Here is a 25,782-nt window from a genome sequence, read left to right on the forward strand (position 1 = left end):
ACTTTTCCGCTGTGATACGTCGGAGCTCACTCCCAAAGGTATTTGCAGCGCGTTAATAATCTTTTTTAAAATAAGAACCTGAGGGAGGAAAAGAAACCGCAGTGCATTCCGGGACTGGTAGTTCCTCTCTCCTGCCACGCGCCACATTTCAGAATGAACCCGGTCCAGGGTGGGCGGGAATTGGTCAGGAGAATGGACCCGCCCAGAGAGCGTCTCTCAATTTCTAATCCTTATAAGATGCGTAAAACAAAGGCAGGTTTCCTGAGAAGTCTACTTAGGGAGCTCGTGATGGTAAAACCTACCTACAAACAGACGATAAAACTAACGGACCAGGAGTCCTGCTTTCGCAGTAACAGTCTCCTTCCCTAGGATTTTGCGCCTGATGAGAAGGGATGCTCTTACCCGACTCTCCCTCGGGCGGATTTGACAGGGCCCGGCTTTCCGCCCCGAGCGCCGGCTTCGCCCCTCCCTCTCCCCAATTGGTCTACGGAAGGAGCATTCCTCGCCCGCCGATTGGCGGAGCTCAAGCCGGCAGTGGCCAGCCATTGGCTGGGAGGAGCGGAAGCGCGCTGGCCACCTGGCTGGCGGTGCCAGGGAGGGGGCAAGATGGCGGCGGTGGTGGAGGTGGAGGTTGGGGGTCCCCTGGACCACGAGGCAGAGGAGGTGAGGCCGCGGGGAGGGGCCGGGCCGGGGGCTCGGTGGGGCAGGGGCGGGGCAAGCAGGTGAGGCAGGTAAGGGCGAATCACCTGAGGGGAGCCCCCAGCCCCTTCATGGCCATCCAGGCTGCTGGGAGTCTGGCCCCTGCCCAGGGGCGCTGGCAGGACACCTGCTTGGCAAGCCGCCTTCGAGTCGATGGCTGCCCCTAAGGGCCTCCTCGGCGGGCCTGGCTCTGCCCAGGCAACCTCAGCCCCGAAGGACAGGTCTCTGCCCCGGGCTGCTTACACTGCAGCGGCACTGGACCATCGACTGTGCTGCTGGGTACTGTCTGTAGCTGTGTCATCCTCTTGGGTACTTTCTGTCTTGTACAATAGGTCTGTCTTAGGCTTGCTTATGCTGCATCTCTGCATTTCTTAAACTGGGTCCTAGATTTCTGCTGATGTTATGTTGTTGCTCATTTGCATGTATATTTATATTATCATTATTATTGAGCCTTTCTCTCTGATATCCAAGTACAAGTGAAAATACAATATAATTGATACAGAGGACATTCACTGGGTGCTTACACTACAGTTGCACTAAAGGGACTATATACTTACTGCTATGTACTGCCTGTGGCTGTATCATCCTCCTGGGTAGTTTCTGTCTTGTTCAATAGGTCTGTCTTAGAATTGCTTATGCTGTGTCTCAGCATTTCTGTATTGGATTTCTGCGGGTTTACATCTTTTGCAAAATTCTATTTGCTTATTATTTTTATTTGTTTTATTTATTTAGGTCATTTACAGTCCACCTTTCTCACTGAGACTCAATGCGGATTGCACAGTATGAAATTAGTACAGTCAGTATCAAGGACATTTCCATAAACAATGTTATAGGGTAAATAAATACAAGTTTACAAGAAAGAATCCAATACAGAGTAGAAGAAATGCTGAAACAGAACATATGCAATTCTGGGACTGATGTTAAGCAACATTAAGCACAGCTAGCACATAGGAGCACATACTTAAAGCAACAGATAGGACATAAAGCAACATAGTGGTGAAGTCTATAGATATCAAACCCAGGATATCAAATACAATCATTTTTTCTCCTTGGTAAAATAAAATGCTACAAAAGTGGAAGGTTGCCATTGGCTTGTTTAAAATCGATGAGGGATTTTTTAAGAGCATGAAGGGTTTTTTTGTCAGTGTTTAAATAGCTGTGCGTATAAATGTTATGGAAATTGAGAACTATGTGAATGTGTTTATAATTGTGTAAGTGTTTGGAATTTTAAAGTACTGTACAAAATGTAACAAAAACACCCCAATGCAATTGTTCAAAATGAGGGAAGACTAGCTTTGGCAATTGGGGTGCCTTCGTTCTGTGCTTCACAGAATGGTGCAAGTGGAAAGGAGGGCTTTTTTCCTGGGGGGTGGGCACTTTGGACATAATCTTTTACATAATTACAGAGGAAAGGGAGGAAGCTGGAGGTGAGAGGATCAAGGAGAGCTTGCTCGAAGTCCTTCATGCATCCTTAGGCTTTGGGAGTTGCGTTAATTTATATGCTGCTTTTAATGGGCAAATGCTTTGGCAGACTTTCTCTTCATCTTTGCAACAGTGTTCAGAAGGACTGTCATTTCAATTGACCATACTGCGCTAGTGCATATGTTGCAAAAAAGGACAGGTCACTAGACAGAGAGAGCAATCCTAAGCAGGTCTACTCAGAACTCTACTCTGATCTGTTCAATGGGTCTTACTCCTAGGAAAGTGTTCTTAGAATTGCACTGCAAGAGTTCCTCAGGGCAAACTTATACAAGGTGGGATTGGATGGGAGGGAGGGAGAGACAAAATGTATTATTACTTCATGTTCCATTGTTCTTTGTTTTTTCTAAAGCTTTCTAGCATGCCCCATGCCAAGGGCAAGTCAAGGCAACTTCTGTAAAAGGGCACTGCAGAACAGCTTGCTTGCTTGTGATTTTTGTCCCCCCCCCCTTCCCACAGCATGCAGTTGGGGCAGTTTGGGGTAGGTATATTCAATGAGTTCACCCTCTGCATGGACTCAATGCGCAGGTGCCTAAAACACGCTCCAAACTCTTGTACAGCACAGAGTGAGTGATTGAAAGAGTAACAGCACACCAGCTTCAAGCCTTCTTGGGTAGCTTTGGTGCTCTGGACCCTTTTAAGTCTGGTTTCAGGCTGGGCTGTGGGATGGAAATGGCTCTGATAGCTTTCCATCTGAATGTGGGAAAAGTCTGAGTTTTCTTTGTTGCCTCTCCTGGATTTATCTGCAGCCTTTAACACAGTAGGTCATGCCACCCTCATTTGGCATTTGGAGGCAGAAGTGGGTATGTGTCTTGGATTTAAAACATTCCTTATGGAATGGACTCAAAGGGTTGCTGTTGAAGACCAGCTATCATCAGGATGGGGATCCTCTTGCAGGGTTCCGCAAGGTGCCATCTTATCCCCTGTGTTACTCAACCTTTATGTAAAGCCTTATTGAGAGATAATTCTTAGCTATAGAACTGGATTTTGTCAATATGCAGATGACACCCAGCTCTGTATCATTTTATTTCCTGGTGAGGCAGTAAAGGTCTTATGTAGCTGCTTGACAGCAATAGTCAATTGGTTAAATTTCATGGGGGATAAGATTGCTTACTGCAATACACTGTACATAGATCTCCCCTTGGAGGCTCCAGTTGATGCAGGATGCTGCAGCTTGATTATGGGAGCTAGGAGGAGCATGAATACAACTCCTATTCTGCAGTCACTCCATTGGCTATCTATCAGATACTGGTCTCAGTTCAAGGTATTGGCTATCACATTCCAAGCTCTCCACGTCTTTGGTCTTATCATATCTACGAACTGCCTCTTTCCCAGTGTTCCACCGTGGCAGCTTTGCACATCTGGCCGTCTGCAGGTGCCACCTTGTACACGGGCAGAATCAACAGCTGCATTCTCTGTAGTTGCTCCCGCCTTATGCAATGGCCTGCCTGAGGAGGACAGGAAAGCTCCCACTCTCTTAGCTTTCTGCAAACTGTGCACAACTGAATTATTCAGGAGGGCTTTCTTATCTAAGAGGGCTGTGCTGTAAGGAAATTATTCAGAGAGAGACATTGGTACAGCAGTGCTGCCTGTAGACTATACTACTGCATACCATCTGTTGTTGTAAGTATGTCCCTACAGGATAGATCCGTGTTCGGATTACACACTATTGAGTCACTACGGTCAACAGCTGGGACATTCTGTAAACGATACAAGAGGGTGTAGATGGCAGAAATCTGAAACCAAGCAGAAATCCAATACAGAGCTGAAAAACAACGCTGAAACAAAACATAAGCAGATTGATATGACATATTAAACAAACACAGAACTATCCAGTAGGAGCATTCTTGCAGCAACAGACAGACTTGGTACGGCATGAATATTCCTGGGTATTTGCTGAGATCTTAGTCCCGGGACTGTGCGCAGGGGGACCCACTCGGTGTGCACGGAGACATGAACCTGCTTTTCTTGCCCCTGCCCAAGGGAGAGGCTGTGGTTTGGCAATGAAGCATTTGATTTGCACACGGGAGTTTCCTGGTTCAGTCTCTTTTACCTGCAGTTAGAAAAGTTCCCAGGTGCCTGATTTGGGGAAAGGTCTTTCTCTGTCTGAGGCCCTGGAATGCCCCTGCCAGTCAAGGCAGGCAATAAATATGCTGAGCTAGATGGGCTGACTTAGTATCGTGTGCTCCACTGCTGCTAGCTGCCTCTTCCCCCGCCCGCTGTCTCTCTTCCGTGTCTGCATAGGTCTCGAGCCCTCTTCGTAGTGATTCGGTCACTACTAAATGACCTAATGTTGTTGGTCTGTGTAAATCGGAACAGAATGGAAGGCTTTGGGGCTTCTTGCACTCAAGAATGAGCCCCTGCATTTGGGCCATCTCCTCGTGGACTTGCCTGTTCGTTAAGATCCATTTTTACATCTGAGGTTTTCTCTCGCACTCCTTGCTTAGCATATTCTCTCAAATGTTGCAGTTAGTATGAATTTTGCGAAATAAGTGTCTTGGAATAAGTTGGATGATGAAATACTCTGTTTACGAGATTTGGGTATTTCCGCAATATGGAATTTGGGGTCAGGCAATGGTGTGTTGGACAATTAAGAGTAAAGCAGGGAAAGAGAGGAAGTCCATGGGAAAGGACGGAAGGCGCCATGCTTCTCATGACTGAAAGCTGTGCTTGGCTTCTGTCTGCGCACTGCAGTGGCCTGGGGGCTATTAGGGGCTTTTCTCCACAACCAAGAGGTCTGGAAATGTGTGTGCTTCGTGATACCTTAGTTTGCATCAAACAGCAATCCACGCATGGCGAACTGTGGCTGCGATGATTTCAGGTGGATAGCTGTGTTGGTTTGGTCGTCAGTAGAACAGCAAGATTTGAGTCCAGTAGCATCTTAAAGACCAATAAGGTATTCATCGTACGTATAAGCTTTCAAAAAAGTAAAGAGTCCAGTAGCCCCATTAAGACTAACCAATTTTATTGTCGCATAAGCTTTTGAGAACCACAGCTCTCTTCGTCAGATGCGTTTGACGAAGAGAGCTGTGGTTCTCAAAAGCTTATGCGACAGTAAAATTGGTTAGTCTTAATGGGGCTACTGGACTCTTTACTATTTTGCAACTACGGACTAACATGGCTAACTCCTCTGGATCTATAAGCTTTCCAGACTCTCGAAAGCTCATATCCTGAAAATCTTATTGGACTTTAAAGAGCTGTTGGACTTAAATCTTGCTGTGCCTAGAAAGCAGGTCAAACACTTGACCATCAAGACCTGTGTGAGCTAAATCCATCTCAAAGCATAACTTGGGGCAAACAGTTGGGTCGGGTTGTCCCTTCCAGGTAACTTGCAGGCATGTCAGACCTGCCAAGCCATGGATAGTGTGGCGGAGTGAGCAGGTGGGTTTCCTTTCCCCGCTGCCTAGGGAAGGGGTAGCGCTGCCAGTGCCTCTGGCTCAGATGAGTGGGTAGATAAGGAGAACTGGGCTGCAGACTCGGCTGTCCTGGGTAGTCAGCCAAGAGCGTGCGCTCTTTTCCTGGTGCCACAGTCAAGAGAGGCCTGAAGTGAGCGTTCTGCCTGCCCTCCCATGTTGCAGGTGTGTTAAAGACACAGCTTCAACAGTCTTGATTCCTCAGCTGGTCTTGTTCCTTCCGCTCCCCACTTTTCCTTTTACACAGTCGTAGTGCTTCCTCTTACTTGGCATCACAGGGGTGGAGTTGACCTGTCTTTTACGGCCTCTTACTCCCCACTCAACTCCCCACGATCATTGTCCCATCGTGTGTTAAAGGTGAAGGTAATAATAATAATATCTGCGCTTATATACCACTCTTCTAGACAGATTAGTGCCTCACCCAGAGTGGTGAACAAGTTAGTGTTGTTATTATCCCCACAACACAGCTGGGGACCTGTTGGGGCTAAGAGGAGGGGCTGACCCAAGGCCACCTACCGAGCTCATCGGGATTTGAACCAGTAGAGTGCTGATTCGCAGCCAAACCATTTAACCACTGTGCTACAGCAGGTCTCTGAGGGTCTTTTAGTAGTTTTAGTAGATAAGGTGTGTCTGCTCAGTGGTAAGAAATCCTTTTGCTGAAGGATAACGGAAATGCTTTGCTGGGTCAGATCTCGTCCAGTGATTTTTGTGAATATCCCAGTAAATAGAAGTGAATTCCCTATTGATCTCTGGAATTGAGGATGGGTAATAGTTCCCCACTTCAGTGTCCTGGAAGGCAATAGGTGTTGCAGCTATGAGGGATGCCTGTGAAGATTTTTTTCTGCCAGGATTTTGAGCTGATGGCTCAGTTCAGAGCTCGATGGACTCGGAATGCCTCTGGGTTTCATGCCATGCTCTTTGGACTACAGCGTGTGAGTTCTTCAAGCCTGGAACTGCCTTATCCTGCTAGGGGAGGCTGAAGAAATACTTTGCTGTTTAGCAATATATGCAATGTAGTCTTTATGGCTCCAGAGGTACAAATCTTGTTTGTTTCCATTTCCCGGATACAGGGAACTGATAGAAATGGAAAGTTGTGGTGTTCTGTAGTCAGACATAGGGGGGAAGGATAGAGAGATCTTGTCCCCAGTCCACAACCGCATTTCCTCCCCTGTTAGAATTGGGCACGTCAGCAGTGATGTGCCTGTGCCAGTTTTTAAAGTAAATAGTTAGCACTTGTAAAGCATATTTGAGAAGAGCTTTACAAACCGTAATCCTCTGCAACGGCCCTGTAGGATAGCCACATCTTTGACGCTAGACCACAGTGCAGTGCGGCAAGGTACCAGCCAAGATGGAGATCCAGATGACTCGAGCCAGCTGTCCCAGCCACATGCACAGGTGGCAATCCTTGTTGCACCTGGGTTCCAGACCAAGAGGGAAAGACTTGGCCTGGGCAAAGCCAGGATTGCATCCTAAGTCCAGCACAGGGCCAAGTTGAGCCGCGGGATGCCCAAGTCGCAGGACTGGCAGCTGGGAGGGAAGTGGTTGGGACCGCTCTGCTCGGGCTGGATGAATGGCTGGCAGCTGCTTCCTCTCTCTGTGGTCTCAAGAACTCTTGATTTGCTTGCAGTTTTATGAGACTGTCTCGAAAACTTGGACCAAGAAGCAGGATAATCATGCTTAAATTTTTTTTAAAAAACCCTTCAAAACTGTTATCCTTGTCAAATCCATGCCCTCTCATTCCTGCATATTCTGCCCTTTTGCTTCTCTCCACTTCGTCTGTTGAACTTCCGCCTGTAAGCTCCACCGTGCAGCATCCCTCAGAGATGACCTCACAATTGGGGCAGAATGTGGGGGCTCGCAAAGGTTCTGTAAGATCTCCCCGGTGCCAGGATTAGACGACCACTCAGCCGAAGCTGATTTGGGGGGGGAAGTTTGACCTCCATGCCTGCTTTGGCAGCATGAGATGGCGGTCTTAAAGGTGAGCTGGTTCTTAAGGCAATCCACTGACTGCTTAGATTTCCAGAGGCAGGGTGAGCGCTGCCCAGGCTCAGGTCTCTGGGCAGATGCCGCAGGCTGCCGTCATGCCTGCATAATAACAGTCTTTCCCAGCCAGGCACAGCTCCACCTTTGAGTTTCCCGTGCCTCTAAAAGGTAATGTCCCAGGCTGTTTGGTGGAGGAAACCAGGACTGCTGTGCCCGGCCGGGCTGAAAGCCTTGGCGGACCCAATCCCGTTGCGACCGCCTCGCAAGCTTCGTATGTTTGCATAGCGTGGCACTCCGGAACCATACTTTTCAAGCAACACGGTGACTGTATGTGTGGGAGTGTGATAAGTTACATGTCAAATGGTTATATGGATAATTCAGGATGTGCTGTTGGGAGCGTCTGTTTGTCTGACATGTGAGTAACTCCTTTTATTTAAAAATATTTTTAAAGAAGCTGTCTGGCACTCTTGACTGCCTTGAGTCCAAATTAGCCGTTAGAACCATAGGGTTGGAAGGCACCTCCAGGGTCATCTAGTCCACCCCCTGCACAATGCAGGAAATTCACAACTGCCTTCCCCCCGACACACCCAGTGAGCCCTGCTCCATCTCCAGAAGCAGGGTGAGCTCTGCTTCTGGGAATTAGATTGTCTTCCCTGAATTAAGAGTATCGGCCACAGTCAGATATTCAAGGAAACCAAGAATGGTGCTACACAGACTGCAGTCGGCATCGTAAGATTTCGTTCTGCCTCTGGATGCTAGCAAGGGGGAGGGATGCGTTCCGGCACCACGACAAAGCTTCTCTGCCAGGCCCCCCTGCCGTAACTCCAAGGGTCTCCAAGCAGGAAAAATTGACCTACTGAGCACAACGGACGTCTCTGCTGACCAGCTGCTGTTACTTGGCATTCTCTGTTCTTAATTTTTTTTTCCTTTTAAAGAAATGTGGTCACAGGCCAGCCCTGGGGTTTGAGATAGAAGAGCGCTTTCACAAATGGTTCACTTGTGTATAAGTCAAATGTCGCTGCACATTAGAATTCATTAAAGTTGTTTTAAGTTAAATGTCATTTGGATAAAAAAAATCTGGGTGATTAGCACCAGCGTCCAAACGGCTAATGATTCCAGTGTCTCTCTTGTTGTCCTAATAATTATTTGATGAGATGCCAGCCCCATTATGAGGCATCTTTTTAGGGTCCCTGGAACTCTGGCCTGTGGCATTTAGAGGTGTCCCAACACAGCTTGTGTTCGGCCAGTTGGTTGGGTCCTCGCCTGGCTCCGAAGACCGCTGGTCTTCCCCTTCCAGACGTCTCTTGCAGTTTTCTGTTCTTGTCTTCTGTAGGTGGATTTATCCCACTTGGCTCCAGAAGAGCGATGGAGGTGAGTGGTGGGCCGGCCGGCCTCGCCTGCCTGCGGGGTTTTGGAGTGGGTGTCAGGTTTATTTACTTCATTTCTACCTGCCTTTCTCCCCCATGGGGGCCCAAAGCGACTGGCCTCTTTCTCCTCTCCTCCATTTTATCATCTTCACAGCAGCCCTGTGAGGTAGGTTGGGCTGACAGTGAGTGACTGGCCCCAGGTCACTCATGAAGCTTCCCTGGCAGAATGGGAAATCGGACCCGGGTGTCCCAGATGCTAGCCTGATACTTTTACCACTACACCGTACTAGGTTTCGGTATATATGGAGCCGGACTTGCATCCATGAAAGCAAGTTGGTTGTTGCAGAATGCCGTGTGGCTATTCTAGAGCGCCTTTTTTGTGGCAAGTTGAAACTGCTTTTCCTGAGATAAATTCTCTTGGCCCACAGTCATAAATCCAGAGGAGTTAGCCGGGTTAGTCTGTAGTTGCAAAATTGTAAAAGAGTCCAGTAGCACCTTTAAGACTAACCAACTTTATTGTAGCATAAGCTTTTGAGAACCACAGCTCTCTTCGTCAGATGCATAGTGTGGTTCTCGAAAGCTTATGCTACAATAAAGTTGGTTAGTCTTAAAGGTGCTACTGGACTCTTTACTATTTTGCCCACAATGTCTTTGAAGAAGACAGACTTCACAGGAGACCCCCCCCCCCTCAGGCACCTTGGGCATCTCCTTGAATGGGTCTTGTGCTACAGATAGCGTCCATTGCTAAGTGGAGGCTCTCAGAGACACAATACTGGGGGAGGGGGTGTCAGAAAATTTCCTCTCCTGCTTCACAGGGATGGAGGAAGGCTGATCGACCCCCAGTGCCCCCTAACGTTGATCTGGCAGCGTACCAAAATGTTCGCCCCTCTCTTTATTTTTGTGCAGCATGTTCTCTTCTTGGCAAGGGGTGGGAGTTCGACCCATGGCCCCTCCCAGCCCCCTCTGGCTCATAATCATGTCCCAAGTCTAACCCACCTTTGGGCCAGCTGCAGCCCGCGTTCCCAGTTTCGCCAGTCTCACTGGGTCTGGCCCACCCCAGTCTGACTTTGTGTGTGTGTGACTTGCTAGGGGCATGCTGTTACCCCAGAGTTAAAAAGCGAGGGAGGGGTGGATACTAAGCAGGAAAAGGAAGGGGGCTCCTAAGAAATGGGGTCCAGTGATGGGAAACCAAAAAAAGGGGTAAGAGTGGGTACAGTGTGGGGGGGGGACATATGCTCTGGGGTGGGGTGTGGAGTTAACTTATAGGGGTTCAAAGAGGCCTGCAGTGGTGGGGAGGAGGATATTCTTTGGAGATGGAGAGAAAAAAGAGGTGCTGATGGGTTTTTTTAAAAAAGGTTGAAGAATTTTTGCTGCTAGTTTCCCTCTGTAGTGCTGAGTAACAGTGGATCTTCGTGCTGTTGCTCACACCTGCTCTAAGCAGGGGCCATACATCTTCAGACTTACTAGAGGTCAAAGGACTAGAAACCTCTTTTTTAAAAACAAAACCATATTAATCTGGGGAAACACACAGGCCCGGTGTTGTGTTGTTCTTGGCAAGCCGGCTTCAAGTTAGGAGCAAGGACCCAGCTTCACAAAGCATGGGCCTGGAGGTATGGTGCTGACCTGCCGCATTCTCCTTTCAGGATCGAGCACGCTCGGATGCACGCCAAGCACCGCGGCCACGAGGCCATGCACGCCGAGATGGTCCTCATCCTGATCGCCACCCTGGTGGTTGCCCAGCTCCTCCTGGTGCAGTGGAAGCAGAGGCACCCGCGCTCCTACAACGTAAGCCGGCTGATAAGTGCCTTTGAGGCTCCTCCGCAGGTCCTGCAGCAGGGCGCTGCCTCCCGCCTGGCACAGCTGCATTGGTTTCCTGGGCACTCGACATACCCAGCAGCCCCTCTGGGCAAGCCAGTGGATGCTTTCCTCGTGTGCTGTAGGTGGAGCTGGCTGGCAGCAGCAGGCAGGGCTCTGCTGGCAGCCAGAAATGCCCCCCGCCTCACGTCACGCTGGCCAGAGGCTGCAGCTAGAAAGGGAAGGAGTCCCCGTTGCCAGTTTTTCTTTACGCTTTTTAAAAATGCATATTTGTTTGATGCATGAGCCATGGCAAAGCCGTTTAAGAACAGCCAAACTTGCGCAAGTAGTAGGACTCGGCAATGCAAATGGTGCTAGGAAGCATGAGAGTCCACAGCGCGATAAAACAGGCGTCCGGGGGGGGGACTTCAAAGGCTAGCATTTCTTTGGATTTGAGCTTTTGTGCGGCTCGTGGAGGTCCCAGGAACTGCTGCTTCAACCCCAAACCGGCTGCCTTCAGCATTGTCTCCGTTTGCACTCTTTGCAAGAGAGAACAGTGCAGGTGTTGCTGCCCGAAACCAGAAGCCCTTCCCTCAGACTGCCGTTCCTCCCCCGTACCTAAGAGAGGCAGAAGGCAAGAATGGCTCCGTCCTCTCCTGCTGAAGGAGCCGTTCGTGCCTCTCAGTTCTGTGGAAACTGAGTCCATTACCTGCAAAGCAGAGCCGTTTTATTTCCTTATTTGAACCAGTGGCACTCCTCTCCTCTCTCTTGACTCTCCAAGACAGTCAGAAGTTAATTGAAAGCAAAGCAGCAATTATGCTTTCGGGTATAAACCGTAGAAACACTGGTAAGTCTCACCCCATAATAAAATGCATTGAAAATATCACCTCCACCCAGACTTCAGCAGTTCACAGATTTCAGCATTCCCCATCTGGTGGCTGTGCAAGAGGAAGCCCTCAGCCATAGCTGGCTCTTCCACGCTTTTCTGAAGGCCGAGAGTGTTGGGGTGCATCAGGGGGGCTATTCCAGAATGGTGGGGAGCAGCTACACAAGAAGCTCCGCTTGTGCCCTCTGTACGGAGAGAGTGGTGGTCAGGAGAAATTGCTGGGCTGAACTTGGCATTTGGGTTATACCAGGAGAGGCGATCCCACAGATAAGTGGCCCTCAGCTTGCAGGGCTTCAAAGGCAGCCTAGAGTGGCCCCAGAAATGAAGTGGGTTCCAGGACAATGAACTCAAAGATTGGTGTGGTGTTCTCAAGTCTACCCTGCCTGCTGAGCAGAGGGGTAGTGTCGTTTTTATCTGCTAAAGTTTCTGAGTTGTCTTCCAGCGTAGCTCCATCTTCAGCATATTATAGTAGTCTAACCAAGAGGGTAGGGTAGCAAGGGTCAGTGTGACTGGATCGGCAGTGTTAGGAAGGGAAGACAGTTTTTTAACCCTCCACAGTCGAAAAAACACACTGTCAGCTCCCGTTCTTCTGAAGACTTTTAACATGACCTCATAGTTAGCTTTCTGCCATCCAATGCAAGAGGGGAAGTCCCCTGTATAATAATAATAACATAATAACATTTGATTTATATCCCACCTTTCAGGACAACTTAACGCTCACACTGAGCGGTTTACAAAGTGTGTTATTATTATCCCTGCAACAATCCCCCTGTGAGGTGGGTGGGGCTGAGAGAGCTCTGAGAGAGCTGTGACTGCCCCAAGGTCACCCAGCTGGCTTCAAGTGGAGGAGTGGGGGATCAAACCCGGCTCTCCAGAGTAGAGTCCCACCACTTTTAACTGCTACACCAGATGGGCTCTCTAGAGCATCTGCCGTACTGACCGTCTTGTCTAGATTAAGTCTCCGCTACTCTCTCTCATCTGCTTGACCGCTATGGCCAGGCACTGGTTTAGGATGGTGACGGCTGCTTCTGGAGGCTTAGTCAACAAAATGCAGAGGGGTCCACATGTGTTACTATAAAGGCAACTGTCGGTGCTTGCTAGAAGACAACAACCTGGATGCGCACAAGCAGTTTTGTTGGTGATGCTGAGCTGCTCAAAGGGGGGCCTCTTGGGGAGCCCTGTGCCCATTGCTCTGAGAGAGAATGACTTGCCCGAGGCTGCCCCGTGAGATTTGAAACAGGGATTTCATGGCTGACAGGTCAGTTCCAACTTCCCCTTGAGCCAGGTCTGAGCTGGCTAAACCTGTTCTCTCGACTGGAGGGTGTCAGCTGCTCAAGGGGAGAGAGGGCCGATCTTTATCTTTCCACTTGCTGTGGTGAGCATCATGCCGTGACTGTCCTCTGAGACTGAACTACTTTGTACCCAGCTTGATTTGAAGGAATGGCAATTGTGTTCAGGAGTGTATGGAAATGACAGGCTCCCCTCCTGATATGCTGAATGCGCTTGCTTAATGCTGAGTTTTCCCCCCAGACATCAGAATCCCCAAGCAGTTGGGTAGGGGAGCAAGGATATTCTCCCCCTCTCGCATGCACACACACTTCTTACCAGTGTGCTTGTGGCTGGGGCAGGTGTGTTACTGTCTGGTAGTGATTGCCAGTCTGGAATCGGGGCAGGGGGTTGATCGGCTGGCCTGTCTCTGTGGGCTGCAAGGCACCTGTTTTCTTTTTTGCAGATGGTCACCCTCTTCCAGATGTGGGTTGTCCCCCTCTACTTCACAGTCAAGCTGCACTGGTGGCGGTTCCTGGTGATCTGGGTCTTCTTTTCAGCCGTCACTGCCTTTGTCACCTTCAGAGCAACTCGAAAACCTCTTGTGCAGACAACCCCCAGGTGAGCAGGAGCCTTGGGGTGTGTGAGGCCAGGCATCTCTGCTCTGGGCCTTTGGGGTGGAGCTGGGCAGAGATGCTTGCCTCAGGGGGTAGTAAACGTTAACGTGATCCGCGAATGAGTTAGGAACAGAGATGAGCATGAACCAAAATAGAAACCACAGTTCGTCACAAACCGGGCTGGGTTTTTTTGGTTCGTGAACTGGCTGTTCGTCAGAGGGCATTTCTGACAAACTGACGAACCATTATAGTTTTTTGGGCAATTAGTTTGGTTCGTTTTTTCAGTTCTTCACTGCAGACAGCCTGGTGCCGATCAATCAGTTTCCTAGGCAACACGGGGTCAGGGGATGGGCTATCTCCAGACCTTCTGCTGCCCCCGAAGTGGTGTATTCACAAACCAAACGAATTGGTTCACAAACCGGGCAATTTTATGCTGGTTCATGGTTCATGAAACACGACGAACTGCTATTTTCCCAGTTCCTGCCCACCTCTAGTTAGGAACCATAGACTTCACCACTATGTTGTACTGGATTCCTGCTAATGCTGTGTCTTTGTGAACTTGTATCAATTTACCCTGTGGCATTGTTTGTGGAAATATTCCTGATATTGACTGTACTAATCTCACACTGTGTAATCCGCCTTGAGTCTCAGTGAGAAAGGCAGACTATAAATGACATAAATAGATAAATAAATAAAAATAAACTTTTCCAGCATTCGGTCAGATGGCTTCACTCCATTCACTGTCTTTATAATTCTGCTAAAGGGTTAAAATTAACTTTTAGAAAAACCCTAATTGAGATTTTGTAAATGTATCAAAGATTTATATTGTTAAACACATATAATAAAAATCCATTGAAATGGTTGTTAAGGCAGGGACCAGTTTCTCCCAAGTGTGAGTTGACTTCTCAAGCCAGGACTAAAACTTCAAACAGTTTGTTGGTGTGACTCGTCACCGTCTGCAGAGTTACCCCCACTGGAATCCAGTGGCCTCTGGCTTGCGTAAGTCTCCAAGCAGTGGCTCCATAAATCAGCTAAAGATCGCAGCCGTAGATCTGCCAAATAGCTCCTGTGCCTTGCACAGTATTTTTAATCCATGAGCTCATGGGAGGGACATGATAGTTCTTTCCTTCATTTTGCTTAATATTTTTTTCAAGAGTTTTAACTTTAAGAAGTGTTTCTTTTTCCCCTCTTTGACCAGGTTGGTTTATAAGTGGTTTTTACTAATATACAAGATCAGCTACGCCACGGGAATTCTCGGGTACATGGCTGTCATGTTCACGTTGTTCGGACTTAATTTATTATTCAGGTGAGAGAATCTACCTGTCACGTTTCAAGGGCTAAACACTCGGTGAACAATGGGCTGGCTATAAAATGTTACAAAGACAGAGATACCCACTCTCTCTTACTCTGTGGTACGCTGTGGTGGACAAGCTGTGGGTTGTCATAGTAAAAGTAAACAGAGGGCAACGTGGTGTATGTATAGCAGAGGAAAGCTGTGTAGCTAAAGTCGAGCCTGGTGTGTGTGCATGTACAAAGTTTCCTTACGTTGTGGAGTGTCGGTTCCTGGACCAGTTTTGTATCACTCCATGGTTCTGAACAGCAGTAAGCACACGTGCAGCAGGCCTGAGCCAAGTTATTTTCGAGCCCGCAGAGCAAAGGGGTTCATTGTCGCACCTCCGAGGCTGAAAAAATCCAACCCTCAAAGTCATAGTTGACTTACGGCGACCCCTGGTGGGATTTTCAGGGCAAGAGACTAACAGAGGTGGTTTGCCATTGCCTGCCTCTGCAACCCTGGTCTTTGTTGGAGGTCTCCCATCCAGTTACTAACCAAGGCCGACCCTGCTTAGCTTCTGAGATCTGACGAGGTCAGGCTTTCCTGGGCTATCCAAGTTTAGGGGCACCTTTGAGGCTAACAAGATTTTATTCTAGCATAAGGTTTTTGTGGGCAGGTTAGACCCCCTCTGTTGGGCATCTGAAAAAAAACTTCTGGGGAATAAAGTCCTTTTAGTATTTTTTTAAGAATACTTTTTATTTTATTGATAAGATTAAATGCCCAATAAAAAGGGTAGAAAAATGAGAGAGTAAAGAAAAAGGAATACAGAAAGAGAGAAAAAGAGAAGAATATAAAGGGAAAAAACAAAGAAAATACATATTTCATTTTTCTCTACAACACCTATCATATCTTTACAAACATCATACTTGTAGTTTTGATTCCTCCCAAATTTACTTTTTTCAGTACTGCCCCCCTTCTATTTATTTTTCCCAAACTTATATTCTTAAAAATGAAATCTACAAATCGTCAGTTCATTTTTTTCCCAATTCACTATAAAGGTAGACAGTGTTTTGTCTCTGATCAGAGCTGTAAGTTCAGCCATCTCTGCTAACTCATTTCCTGTTAATATTGAAGGTGCCGCAAGACAGAGCTGTTTGTTTTTGCTGCCACAGACTAACTCGGCTGCCCCTGTGAGATTACTGCTGTCCCACGTGGCTGCCTTGTGTGGCTTGAGAGATGTGCCCCAGAATCCCTTTGCAGGGTCCGGAGATCTTGAGGAGCTGTGCACGATCTGGGGGTGACACCTGGGCATTCTCCGGTGTCACAAGGCTAATTGGGGCGCCCTGTTCAGGTCACAGGTGGCTGCTTTGTTGTATCAGGACACGTTATCATTCAGAGCAGCTACTTGGACTGACTCTGCCCCTGATGCCCTATTTAGGGCTTGAGAAGCCAGAAGCAGAGCAAACTGAAGTTGAACCCTGCGAAGACGGAGGTCCTGTACTTGGACCGTGGGCTGTCGGATGTGGGGATCCAGCTCCCAGCCATTGACGGGGCACCACTTGTGCCCATCCCATCGGTTGGGAGTCTTGGTGTGATCCTGGACTCCTCTTTATGGAGGCCCAGGTCGCAGCAGTTGCCCGAGCTGCTTTTTCCCATCTCCGGCAGGCCAGGCAGCTTGCCCCCTGTCTCTCAGCCCAGGACCTAACGACAGTGATCCGTGCAACAGTCACCTCCAGACTGGACTACTGTAACTCACTCTACGCAGGGTTTCCCTCGGGTCTGACCCGGAAGCTACAGTGGGTCCAGAATGTTGCTGCATGTGTCCTGATAGGTACTCCATACAGGGCACCTGCCACTCCAATTCTGCAGCAGCTACACTGGCTCCCCGTGGAATTCCAGATCAGGTTCAGAGTTTTGGTTTTAACCTGTAAAGCTCTAAACAGACTGGGACCAGCATACCTGAGGGACCATCTCTCCCAGTATGTGCCCCGGAGAGCGTTGAGATCAGCGGGTAAACACCTTCTGGTGGTCCCTGGCCCCAGGGAGGCTCGGCTGGCCCCGACCAGGGCCAGGGCCTTTTCAGTCCTGGCCCCAACCTGGCGAAATTCTCTTTCGGAAGACACTCGGGCCCGCCAAGATCTTGTATCCTTTCGACGGGCCTGTAAGACAGAGCTGTTCTGTCGGGCATGTGGTTGAGGCCAGCACGGGATCCATCTAACCAGCCTCCCTGCCGGTCTCCTGCCAGCTGGGGGGATATAGCGCCCTGAAATGCCCGAGACCCCCCCCCCCCCCGCACACCTTGCTAGAGCACAACAGCAACCCACACCTCGCCCTGCTTTTTATGTTGGTGGGCAGGGAAGCGTGGAGGGGCCCCATCCTGGGATGCTTGATTCCATATTTTCAATTTTAATTCTGATAGCTATGCTTGAGATGGTCGTTTTTATTGCTTGTTTGTGTATTTCGCCATTGCTGTATCCCGCCCTGAGCACACTTGCAGGGAGGGCGGGCTAAAAATCAAAGAAACCTAAACTTTGGGTCGCAGTTAACGAAGTGTAGAGGAGGGGGAGGCAGCAACTGCTTGATGCCAGTGTTCTCTCCCCTCCATTGAGGAGCACCACGCACGCACTCTCCCTATGACGCCCCTGACGGGACAGCCCATCTCTTCGGGATGCTGGAGCAGCCCCGAGTGCGTGGCCTTCTCCCCAAAGATCTCATTATTCGGCCCCAAAGGAAAGGGAGGGCAGGGAAGAGGGAGAGGAAATGAGGAGAGGTCCAGGAAGGGAGGGATCCGGGGCTGGGCTGTTGGGGAGGCCCTTTTGCCTAACTGGAGAAGGTCGTGCTCAACTCTGGGAGAAAATAGTGGGGCTGTAATTTTGGGGGTGCCAATTTCTGTGCCAGAGGCCCGTTTACATGTTTGCCTTGTGGAGTCGCAAGTGCAAGCATATCTATGGTCCTAAGTGGAGTATTTTGCAAGCAGGTAGAAGATTCTAGGGAGGCTGTGGCCGAAGCCACCTGCAGGTTGAGAAATAAAGCCAGCAACAGCTGGGATGGCTCAGGCACATCAGTCGGGATGCCCCAAAAGCTGTGCTGGAAACCCAGGAGCTGTGAGCCGCATGGAGGCCTTTCAGGGACAGGTCGAAGCCACCTCCAGCTGGCGCTAAAGGGACAGCCTAGTTAGCAGTGGGTGGGCTTTTCAAGGGGCTTCTTCATGCTTTGGGTGGCTCAGAAAGGACTGTTCTCCTTTGCAGAATCAAGCCAGAAGATGGGATGGATTTTGGGATCTCCCTCCTGTTCTACGGCCTCTATTATGGTGTACTAGAGCGGGACTTTGCTGAAATGTGTGCTGACTACATGGCGTCCACGATAGGGGTAAGACGGGGGGCAGGGGCTGTTTGCATTTCCATGTTGTGGGTCCCTAAGCAAAGGATGGGCTGCGAAGCGTAGGTGGGCAGCATTAGTCTCTTCTGGGTGGGGCGGGTAGGGGTTGCCCGAGGTCTCTGTCCAGGCGCTTAGGTAGTCGCAAGCACAACCAAGAGGGCAAGCAGGATTCCATCCCAGGACCCCTATCAGTGCATTCAGAGCCTAGTCCGGCACGCTAACCACTACGCTTCACCGGTTTAGTTGTCCTCTGCCGCAAGAGAGCAAGATTGGATCCGATGGACTTAAATTCCCTTAGGGTACATTGTACTTGAGCAGTAGGAGACACTCCCTGAGACGCCTTCCGTCACGCTGATTCTCTCTCTCTCTCTCCGACTGCCTCTCTTCCCCCCACCCCCTCTTGTACAGTTTTACAGTGCCTCAGGGATGCCAACGAAGCACCTCTCGGACAGTGTGTGCGCAGTGTGCGGCCAGCAGATCTTTGTCGACGTCAACGAAGAAGGGATCATAGAGAATACGTACAGGCTGTCCTGCAATCACGTGTATCCTTTGCGGGGGGCGGGGGAGGGACGACACGTCCAGAAGTGCTGGCCCCCGGGATTCATTCCCCCTCTGCTGGCCCCTGGGTGATGTGTTTGTGTTGCTGTCGGTGGCCCAGGGTGTCCTCAAGAGGGCAGGCAGTCTCCCTGTCAATAGCTGCATGGGGCCTCCATGGTAAGAGGCAGTAGACCTCCAAGTAAATGGTTAGCAGAGACTGCTGTCATTGCACTCCGACAAAGAGAGCTGTGGTTCTCGAAAGCTGACAATGCATCTGGTGAAGAGAGCTGTGGCTCTCGAAAGCTTATGCTACAATGAAGTTGGTTAGTCTTAAAGGGGTTACTGGACTCTTTACTATTTTGCAACTACGGACTAACACGGCTAACTTCTCTGGATCTATAAGTTATTAAGGGTGTACTGAGCCAGATGGGCTGTGCCCTAACCCAGCAAGACAGTCCTTGCCTCGGGAGACGGTGCAGCTGACATCCCTGCTGGGGGCCCCGTAACACTTGTCTTCACTGGGGGAAGTTCACTGCCAGGGGTGTTTACCAGGACAGATGAAGTGCTGATTCATTTTTGCTAGGCCTGCCCGTGCTTTGCGTTGTTCCTCTGTGGTCAGAATCGGGGAACTTCCTCCTCTTTTACTGCTGCCTGCCAGAGTGGAACATCTTTGAGCAGAGGCATCCAGAATCGCGTCTCTATTCAAGGGGAAACACCGAGCGCTTGACTCCCCTGTGACCACGTGCACGCTTTTCAGAAAAGCCCGGACTCTGACGCCTCCCCGCGGAGTCTGGGGCTTCCTACGTGTGCCCTGCGTGCGTCATGAGTTGTGGCTTGGGTTGCTTTTGTGCTCGTAGCTCTGCGCGGCCATGTCACACCTGTGGTTAGTCCCGTCGGTTGTGGGCTCCCTGCCTCGCTCGTGTGTCTGAAGGCACATCCGGAGCTGGCAGGGAATGAAAATGTGAGCAGAGCAGTTCTAAAAAGGCGGTGGAGCGGGGGCGGAGAGCAAGCCAGGGTGTATTCCCCTAGAAGGCATGGCTGGACCCAATGAGCTCGGCCTGGCTGTTGTTCTTGGATTCAGGATCAGTGCTGACGTTCACACTGGAGAGCGCCAGTACCGCCCTGTGGGGAGCCTGCCATGTGCCCCTGGGGTGGAGTGGAAAGCCGCACTGCCCCCAAGGTGGCAGGCAGGTGCACATCTGTGCAGAGGCCCCAAAGCATTTAGCTGTGGTTTGGCCTCTCTAAGGGTGCCGGATCCTTTTCAGCGGGGCAGGGAATGCCCGGAGAACTGCTGGCCAGTCGCAGAACAGAACCCTCAGCAAGCGGGCTGACTCGGTCCAAGGCCACTCCCTGTCCTGGGGGGCGGGGAAGGGAGGGGGAGCCATAGGTCCAGGCAGGCCTTGTGAACACAGCCAGCCTCCACTGTTCCGAGAGGTCCAGGCAGTTTCAAATGAGCGTGGCGATGGTGGCAGAAGGATGGGGATGGAGGCTGCCCAGAGAAAAGAGAGGGGGGAGCCACTTACATTCTCCCTCTCTGCCCTTGGCCATTCTATTTAAACCTTGTGAATCGTGGCCCAAAAATAGCAGCAAGTGCTGGAAAATGTGGAGGTGTGTGCGCGCACAGAGGTCGTCCTTGTGTAATGGGGCAAAGGCCTCTTCGTAAGCAAGGCGTGGTAACGTGGCAGCATCGCCAGTGAGCTGCGTAATTTGTGGTCTGAGCGCAGGAAAGGGGAACCAAAGCAGGGCACAGCCGAGCTCGGCAGGAACAGCAGGCGGGCCTGGAGTTGGTGCGTCTCCCTCACGCTCAGGGGAAGGCTTCTTGGATACGGCCTGGTTTGCCTGACTTGTTTTTGTTGTGGGTGAGGGTGTTGTCATGGGTGGACTCCACCCACCCGTTCTCAGTGTGACTTGCACATGTTTCTGCTGTGATCACATAAGATGTCAGAGCAGGCTGTCCTCTCCCTGCCTAAGTCACCACATGGGGTCACATACCTGGCACATTTAGCAGTGGCCGGACAGACTCATTGGGCAGCCTTGCTCATGGGGCCAGGGCATGTCAAGTTCCTTACGGCCCAAACGTTTAATTGCGCTGCGGTCCCCTCTTCCCTCCTCTCCAGCTTTTGGTGAATTGTGAACAACCCAGAAGTAGCTAAACCCCATTCACGCCTTTGTTTGCATCGTTAAGCTTTAGATGGGTAGCCGTGTTAGTCTGTCTGTAGCAGTAGAAAAGAGCAAGATTCCAGTAGCACCTAGAAGACTAACAAAGTTTGTTAGTTGTATTGTCGAAGGCTTTCACGGCCGGAGAACGATGGTTGTTGTGGGTTTTCCGGGCTGTATTGCCGTGGTCTTGGCATTGTAGCTCCTGACGTTTTGCCAGCAGCTGTGGCTGGCATCTTCAGAGGTGTAGCACCAAAAGACAGAGATCTCTCTTGGTGACACTGAGAGATCTCTGTCTTTTGGTGCTACACCTCTGAAGATGCCAGCCACAGCTGCTGGCGAAACATCAGGAACTACAATGCCAAGACCACGGCGATACAGCCCAGAAAACCCACAACAACCCAAGTTTGTTAGTCTCCACTCTCCAAGATATAAGGACAGATGGACTCACATTCTAGCTGTATCTGAAGAAGTGAGCTGTGACTCACAAAAGCTCGTACCCTTCCACAAACGTCTTTAGGCTTATAGGTGCTACTGGACTCTTGCTCTTTTCTATCATTAAGGTTTGTTATCCTGCTCTTGGCTCACAAATCGTCCAAGCCCTGGCCTGCTTACGGATCCTGCGACCGATGGTTTGTACGCTGATTCTCGACTTTTTCTGACCTTGGCATGTTTCTTAACTCCCTGCCCGCCCAGCTTTCACGAGTTCTGCATCCGTGGCTGGTGCATCGTGGGAAAGAAGCAGACCTGCCCCTACTGCAAAGAGAAGGTGGATCTGAAGCGGATGTTCAGCAACCCGTATCCTTTGCCGGTCACCCGCTTGGCTAGATCATTGGGAAGGGGACGTGTCACCAGGGCTGGCTGGAGGCGTTCGCAATCCGAACAAGAACAGTTAAAGCGTGCCACCTGTGGCTGAATGCAGAGGAGGCAGCTATGCACAGGAGCTGGGCGAGGTTTTTTCCTTTGCAGGGGAGGCTCCCTGCTTCACCTTCCATCACCCCCATGCACAGAACCAGCATTGCTGCCAGAGGGCCATCTAGCCTCTGCTTAAAAACCTCCAAAGAGGGAGAGCCCACCACCTCCCAAGGAGACCTTTTCCCCCGAGGGACCACTCTGTCAGGAAGTTCTTCCTAATGTTTAGTCAAAAACTCTTTTGCTTTAATTTCAAGCCCTTGGTTCTGGTCCGACCTTCTGGGGCAGAGGAAGACAACTCGCCATCCTCTATACGGCAGCCCTTCAAGTACTTGAAGATGGTTATCGTATCACCTCTCAGTCATCTCCTCTCCAAGCTAAACTTACCAAGCTCTTTCAACGTTTCCTCATAGGATTTGGTCTCCAGACCCCTCCCCATTAACCCCCCCCCCATTTCAGGTGACCTGTGCTGGGTTTTCCCCAGTTGCCTCTAGCAGGTAGGCCCACTTGAAGGCTGTTTGGGGTGCTATTTAAAACAGAAAGCCAGCATCGTTTTTCACAGGTGAAAAGTTGCTCCAAGGTGGGAGGGAGGACTGTGTGATTGATGCAGTGGCCAGCCAGTCAGGATGTGCACAGCCCTCTCACCCGTGAATCAGAAGAACAGGTTTCCCCTGGGCAAGCGGAGGCACCGCCACTGGGTTTCTGCAGCTGTGGTTGTGAGTCAGGGCACAGCCTATTTTTGCACATGCCTATTGAGGACTCCTTTGGTCGCTTCGGGCCCCTCTTGCTAAAGCACCAAGTAAGAAGGGACGGTTGGCTAATAGAGCAGCCCCTCGTCTTGGCTTGGGAAGGACTTTGAACCTGAGAGCTGGGCCAGGCACTGGCCTTCCCGTTACTGGTAAGATACAGGCCAGCATGACTTGCTCTCTTCGTTTCCAGGTATAGCTGAGAGATGGATGCAGGCCTTCCTCGGGGCCTTTTAAAATGTTTAGGGGGTTTTTTCACCCTTATTCTAAGGAGCTTGGGGTGGCTCACGTAGCGCCCCCCCCTTGTTTACCTTCCCAGTAACCCTGTGAGGGAGGAGAGGCTGAAAGCTGCCTGTCCTGACCTTACCCTGTGAACTTGAAGGCCTTGGGGGTATTCAAACTCAGGCCCCCCCCCTAGCGACAGTCTCACCGCAGCGCCAAACTCTTGCTGCTATTAGGTTAATAATGCAACTGCAAAGCCTCTCTTGATCTGGAAGCGCATCGCGCCGTACAGACGCCCCATCGTTGCTTGTCTGTCCAGCTGTTAATGGGTTCTTTAGGAAGGGGTGGTGGTGCTGGTAGACGTTGTCGTGGTCTCGTGTGCCCAGCTGTTTGCAGCTGCACTTTCTCGTGTGTAACCAAGCTGCTTCTCTTGCTGTTCCTACACCCCCTTGGCTTGCCGTGCACCCCACTAATCCAGCCTCTCCCCCCCCCCAGGAGAGAAGCAGCCATTTCTGCTGGTGCCGCCTGCTTCCTTAACCCGTTGCCCCAGCTGGGAAAGGCCCCACGTCATGTACGGGCAGCTCCTGGACTGGCTGCGGTACCTGGTGGCCTGGCAGCCGGTCATCATCGGCGTGGTGCAAGGCATCAACTACATCCTGGGGCTGGAGTAGCGCCCCGGCTTCCTCCCGCCTCTGCCAGCGTGGGCCCGGGGAGCTGCATGGGCCCGGACATTGTGGACACCCCAAGGAGGTGCATTTTTAATCGCTGACCTCTCAGGACCACGGCCTCTTGCCGGACGCCGCTCCGCGAGCGAAGACGGAAAGGGCCTGGCAGCAGGAAAGGGCCACCGGGCCAGCTTCAGCCGCCCGTGGGTTAGGAGGGAGGAGAGTTCTTTTTTTTTAGAAGAAAAAAATTATTATTTTAATGAGCGTATTTAAGATCTTTTTATGGCTGATTTCAAAGGAAATAGACTTGCCTGGGTTCCTCTCCACTTCCACAGTGCGCTCCCTTAGTTACCTTGTTGCTTTAGAACGAAGAAATAAGCAGAGGGAATTTGTGCAACACACACACACACACACACACACCTTCCTTTCTGCCTGGCCCTGCCGTCCTTTGTGGGGAGCAGATTCCCCACCCCCCACCCCGAGGGCCAGCCAGGAGCAGGAGCAGCTGCTGGGAGGGGCAAGGCCGATGCCCTGTGGAGGGAGGGGCCCTCTCTGGGGGGGGCTCACCTCAAGGACGCTGCCTTGGCCTGGAACAGCCTCCAGCCTCCTTTCTCCTCACTCTCGCCCTTCCTGAGGCACCAGGCAATGGAAATGACCCACCAACCAGCCCCGACTCCTACCAGCCAGCCTCGGACTTTGAACCTGGACTTGTTCTGAAAGGAACCTTCTTTTGCACTATTTTCTTGTGTGACACCCCCCCCCCCCCAATGGTTAGCTTTTTGCACAGCTGAGTCGTTTCCTCCCAGAGAGAGTTTCAGCGTGAGCTGCGTCACCACCTTTGAAAAGCAGCGAGAGAGAAGCTCCTTCCCCCCACCCAAAAAAGTCACATTAAAATATTGGATCCTGGGGTGGGGACAGGCTGCTCGTCTGTTTCCGTTGTAGTCTGTTTGCAAAATGACTCCTGGGCAGTTGGCACTGCCTGCCAAAGCAGGCCGCCTCACCTCTCTGGACTGCAGGTGGGGGATGTTGTTATGTTTGGACATAAGTGGGGGGCTCTTGTTTAAGCAACCAGCCACTTTGGTAAGGTGGTAAAGGGAAGAGATCTGCCTGCCAAAGGGCCGGGCTCATGGCCCGAGAAGCCCTGTAGAATCGGGCGGGTCCATCTGTGCAGTACTCCAGCACCGCTGTGAGGAAGGGTGTTGGAAAGGCAGTTCTGCCCGAGTACTGAATTCCACGAGGGTGTTCCCACCCAACTGCCCTCCCTGCTGTCTGATCACCTTTCGAGTGAGCTGGGGATCTCCTGAGAGAGAACTCGGTTCAGTTCTGAGCTTGCTCTTCCCAACCCAAGGCGGTGAGTCGCCACGGTCTCTAAGCCCCGTGTGGCTCATCTGGTAGTCAGCCCTGGAAACAAAATCGCATGATCGCAGCACCGCCTCACAACGCCCATCTTCTGCTACCAGCCGCCCAGTTCCAGTGGCCTTGGGGAGATCTCCAGGCCCCACGGAAATGTGAGGAAATGGTGCTGCCAATAGAACAGGGTGTCAGAAGTGACAGCCAGTGGGTGTGTTTTAGCCGCCTATTGAGGTCCTTTATGAATCTCCTTTTCCTGTACATGCCCCCCCCCCGCCATAAAAAAAACGGTAGCTGCTGTACCCACCTAAAGCCGAGGAATGCTCCGTCTTTGGGGCTGCCCTCTTCTTTTGAGCCTAAGCGGGGCTGTTGTGTGGGCAAACGCTATTTCGTGTTGCTCTAAAATCTAGGGTTGGATTACGCAGATCCCTTCCGCAAATGGAGTTGCTTCCCTCTGTTAGGTTCCAGGGGCTTTCTGCTGACACGGGGGGGGGGGGGGCTCGCCTCTCGCAGCAGTGGAAGAATCCTTGCTCCAGAGGAAAGCGCTGCCACAAATGGAAGAGCTCCATGGGGTCCAAGCCCTGGACAGAAAGTGGTCCCTGAGCGGGAAACTTTCCAGAGAAGCGTTTGTACACCCAGCGTCTGTGCCTGTCTTGCTTTGGCAAGCAACAGCTTAGCGAGGGTTAGCCCCTTTCTCTCCAAGGTACCCGCCAGTATTGTGGGTCCTGATGTCTTGGCGAGTGTGGGGTGTGGAGGAGCTTTTTTGCTGGTGGCTGATTGTGCCTAAAATCTGACATTGGCCAGCCAGCAAGTGGCACAACAAAAGATACAAATATGTTGGTAGATCCATCGGGGTGCAGGGGAAGTGCGATGGCCAAGATGGTGCCTCCTTGGGACCAGTCACTTAATGCAGAGCAGCTCCAGAGGGGCAAAGGCCGGCCCCTGTGTTCCCACTGCAGTCCATGCGTAGCCTCCCCTCCCCTGCTATTGAGTTGCGCACACTTGATGCGTCTTAGTTAAGCAAATGCATCATTCATT

General features: G+C 50.9%; 1 protein-coding gene across 1 annotated transcript; it reads left to right on the forward strand.

The window, feature by feature from the left end:
- The first annotated feature begins 595 nt into the window (after positions 1-595).
- RNF121 (ring finger protein 121) lies at positions 596-23,662 on the forward strand. Its single transcript, XM_054974276.1, has 9 exons — positions 596-663; positions 8,908-8,945; positions 10,585-10,726; positions 13,354-13,508; positions 14,703-14,810; positions 18,026-18,146; positions 18,564-18,697; positions 21,546-21,647; positions 23,280-23,662. The coding sequence occupies exons 1-9, from the start codon at positions 607-609 to the stop codon at positions 23,398-23,400; spliced, it is 978 nt and encodes a 325-aa protein (XP_054830251.1). The 5' UTR covers positions 596-606; the 3' UTR covers positions 23,401-23,662.
- The last annotated feature ends 2,120 nt before the right edge of the window (positions 23,663-25,782 follow it).

This window comes from Eublepharis macularius, chromosome 3 (genome assembly GCF_028583425.1).
Source record: "Eublepharis macularius isolate TG4126 chromosome 3, MPM_Emac_v1.0, whole genome shotgun sequence".
Classification (NCBI taxonomy): domain Eukaryota; kingdom Metazoa; phylum Chordata; class Lepidosauria; order Squamata; family Eublepharidae; genus Eublepharis; species Eublepharis macularius.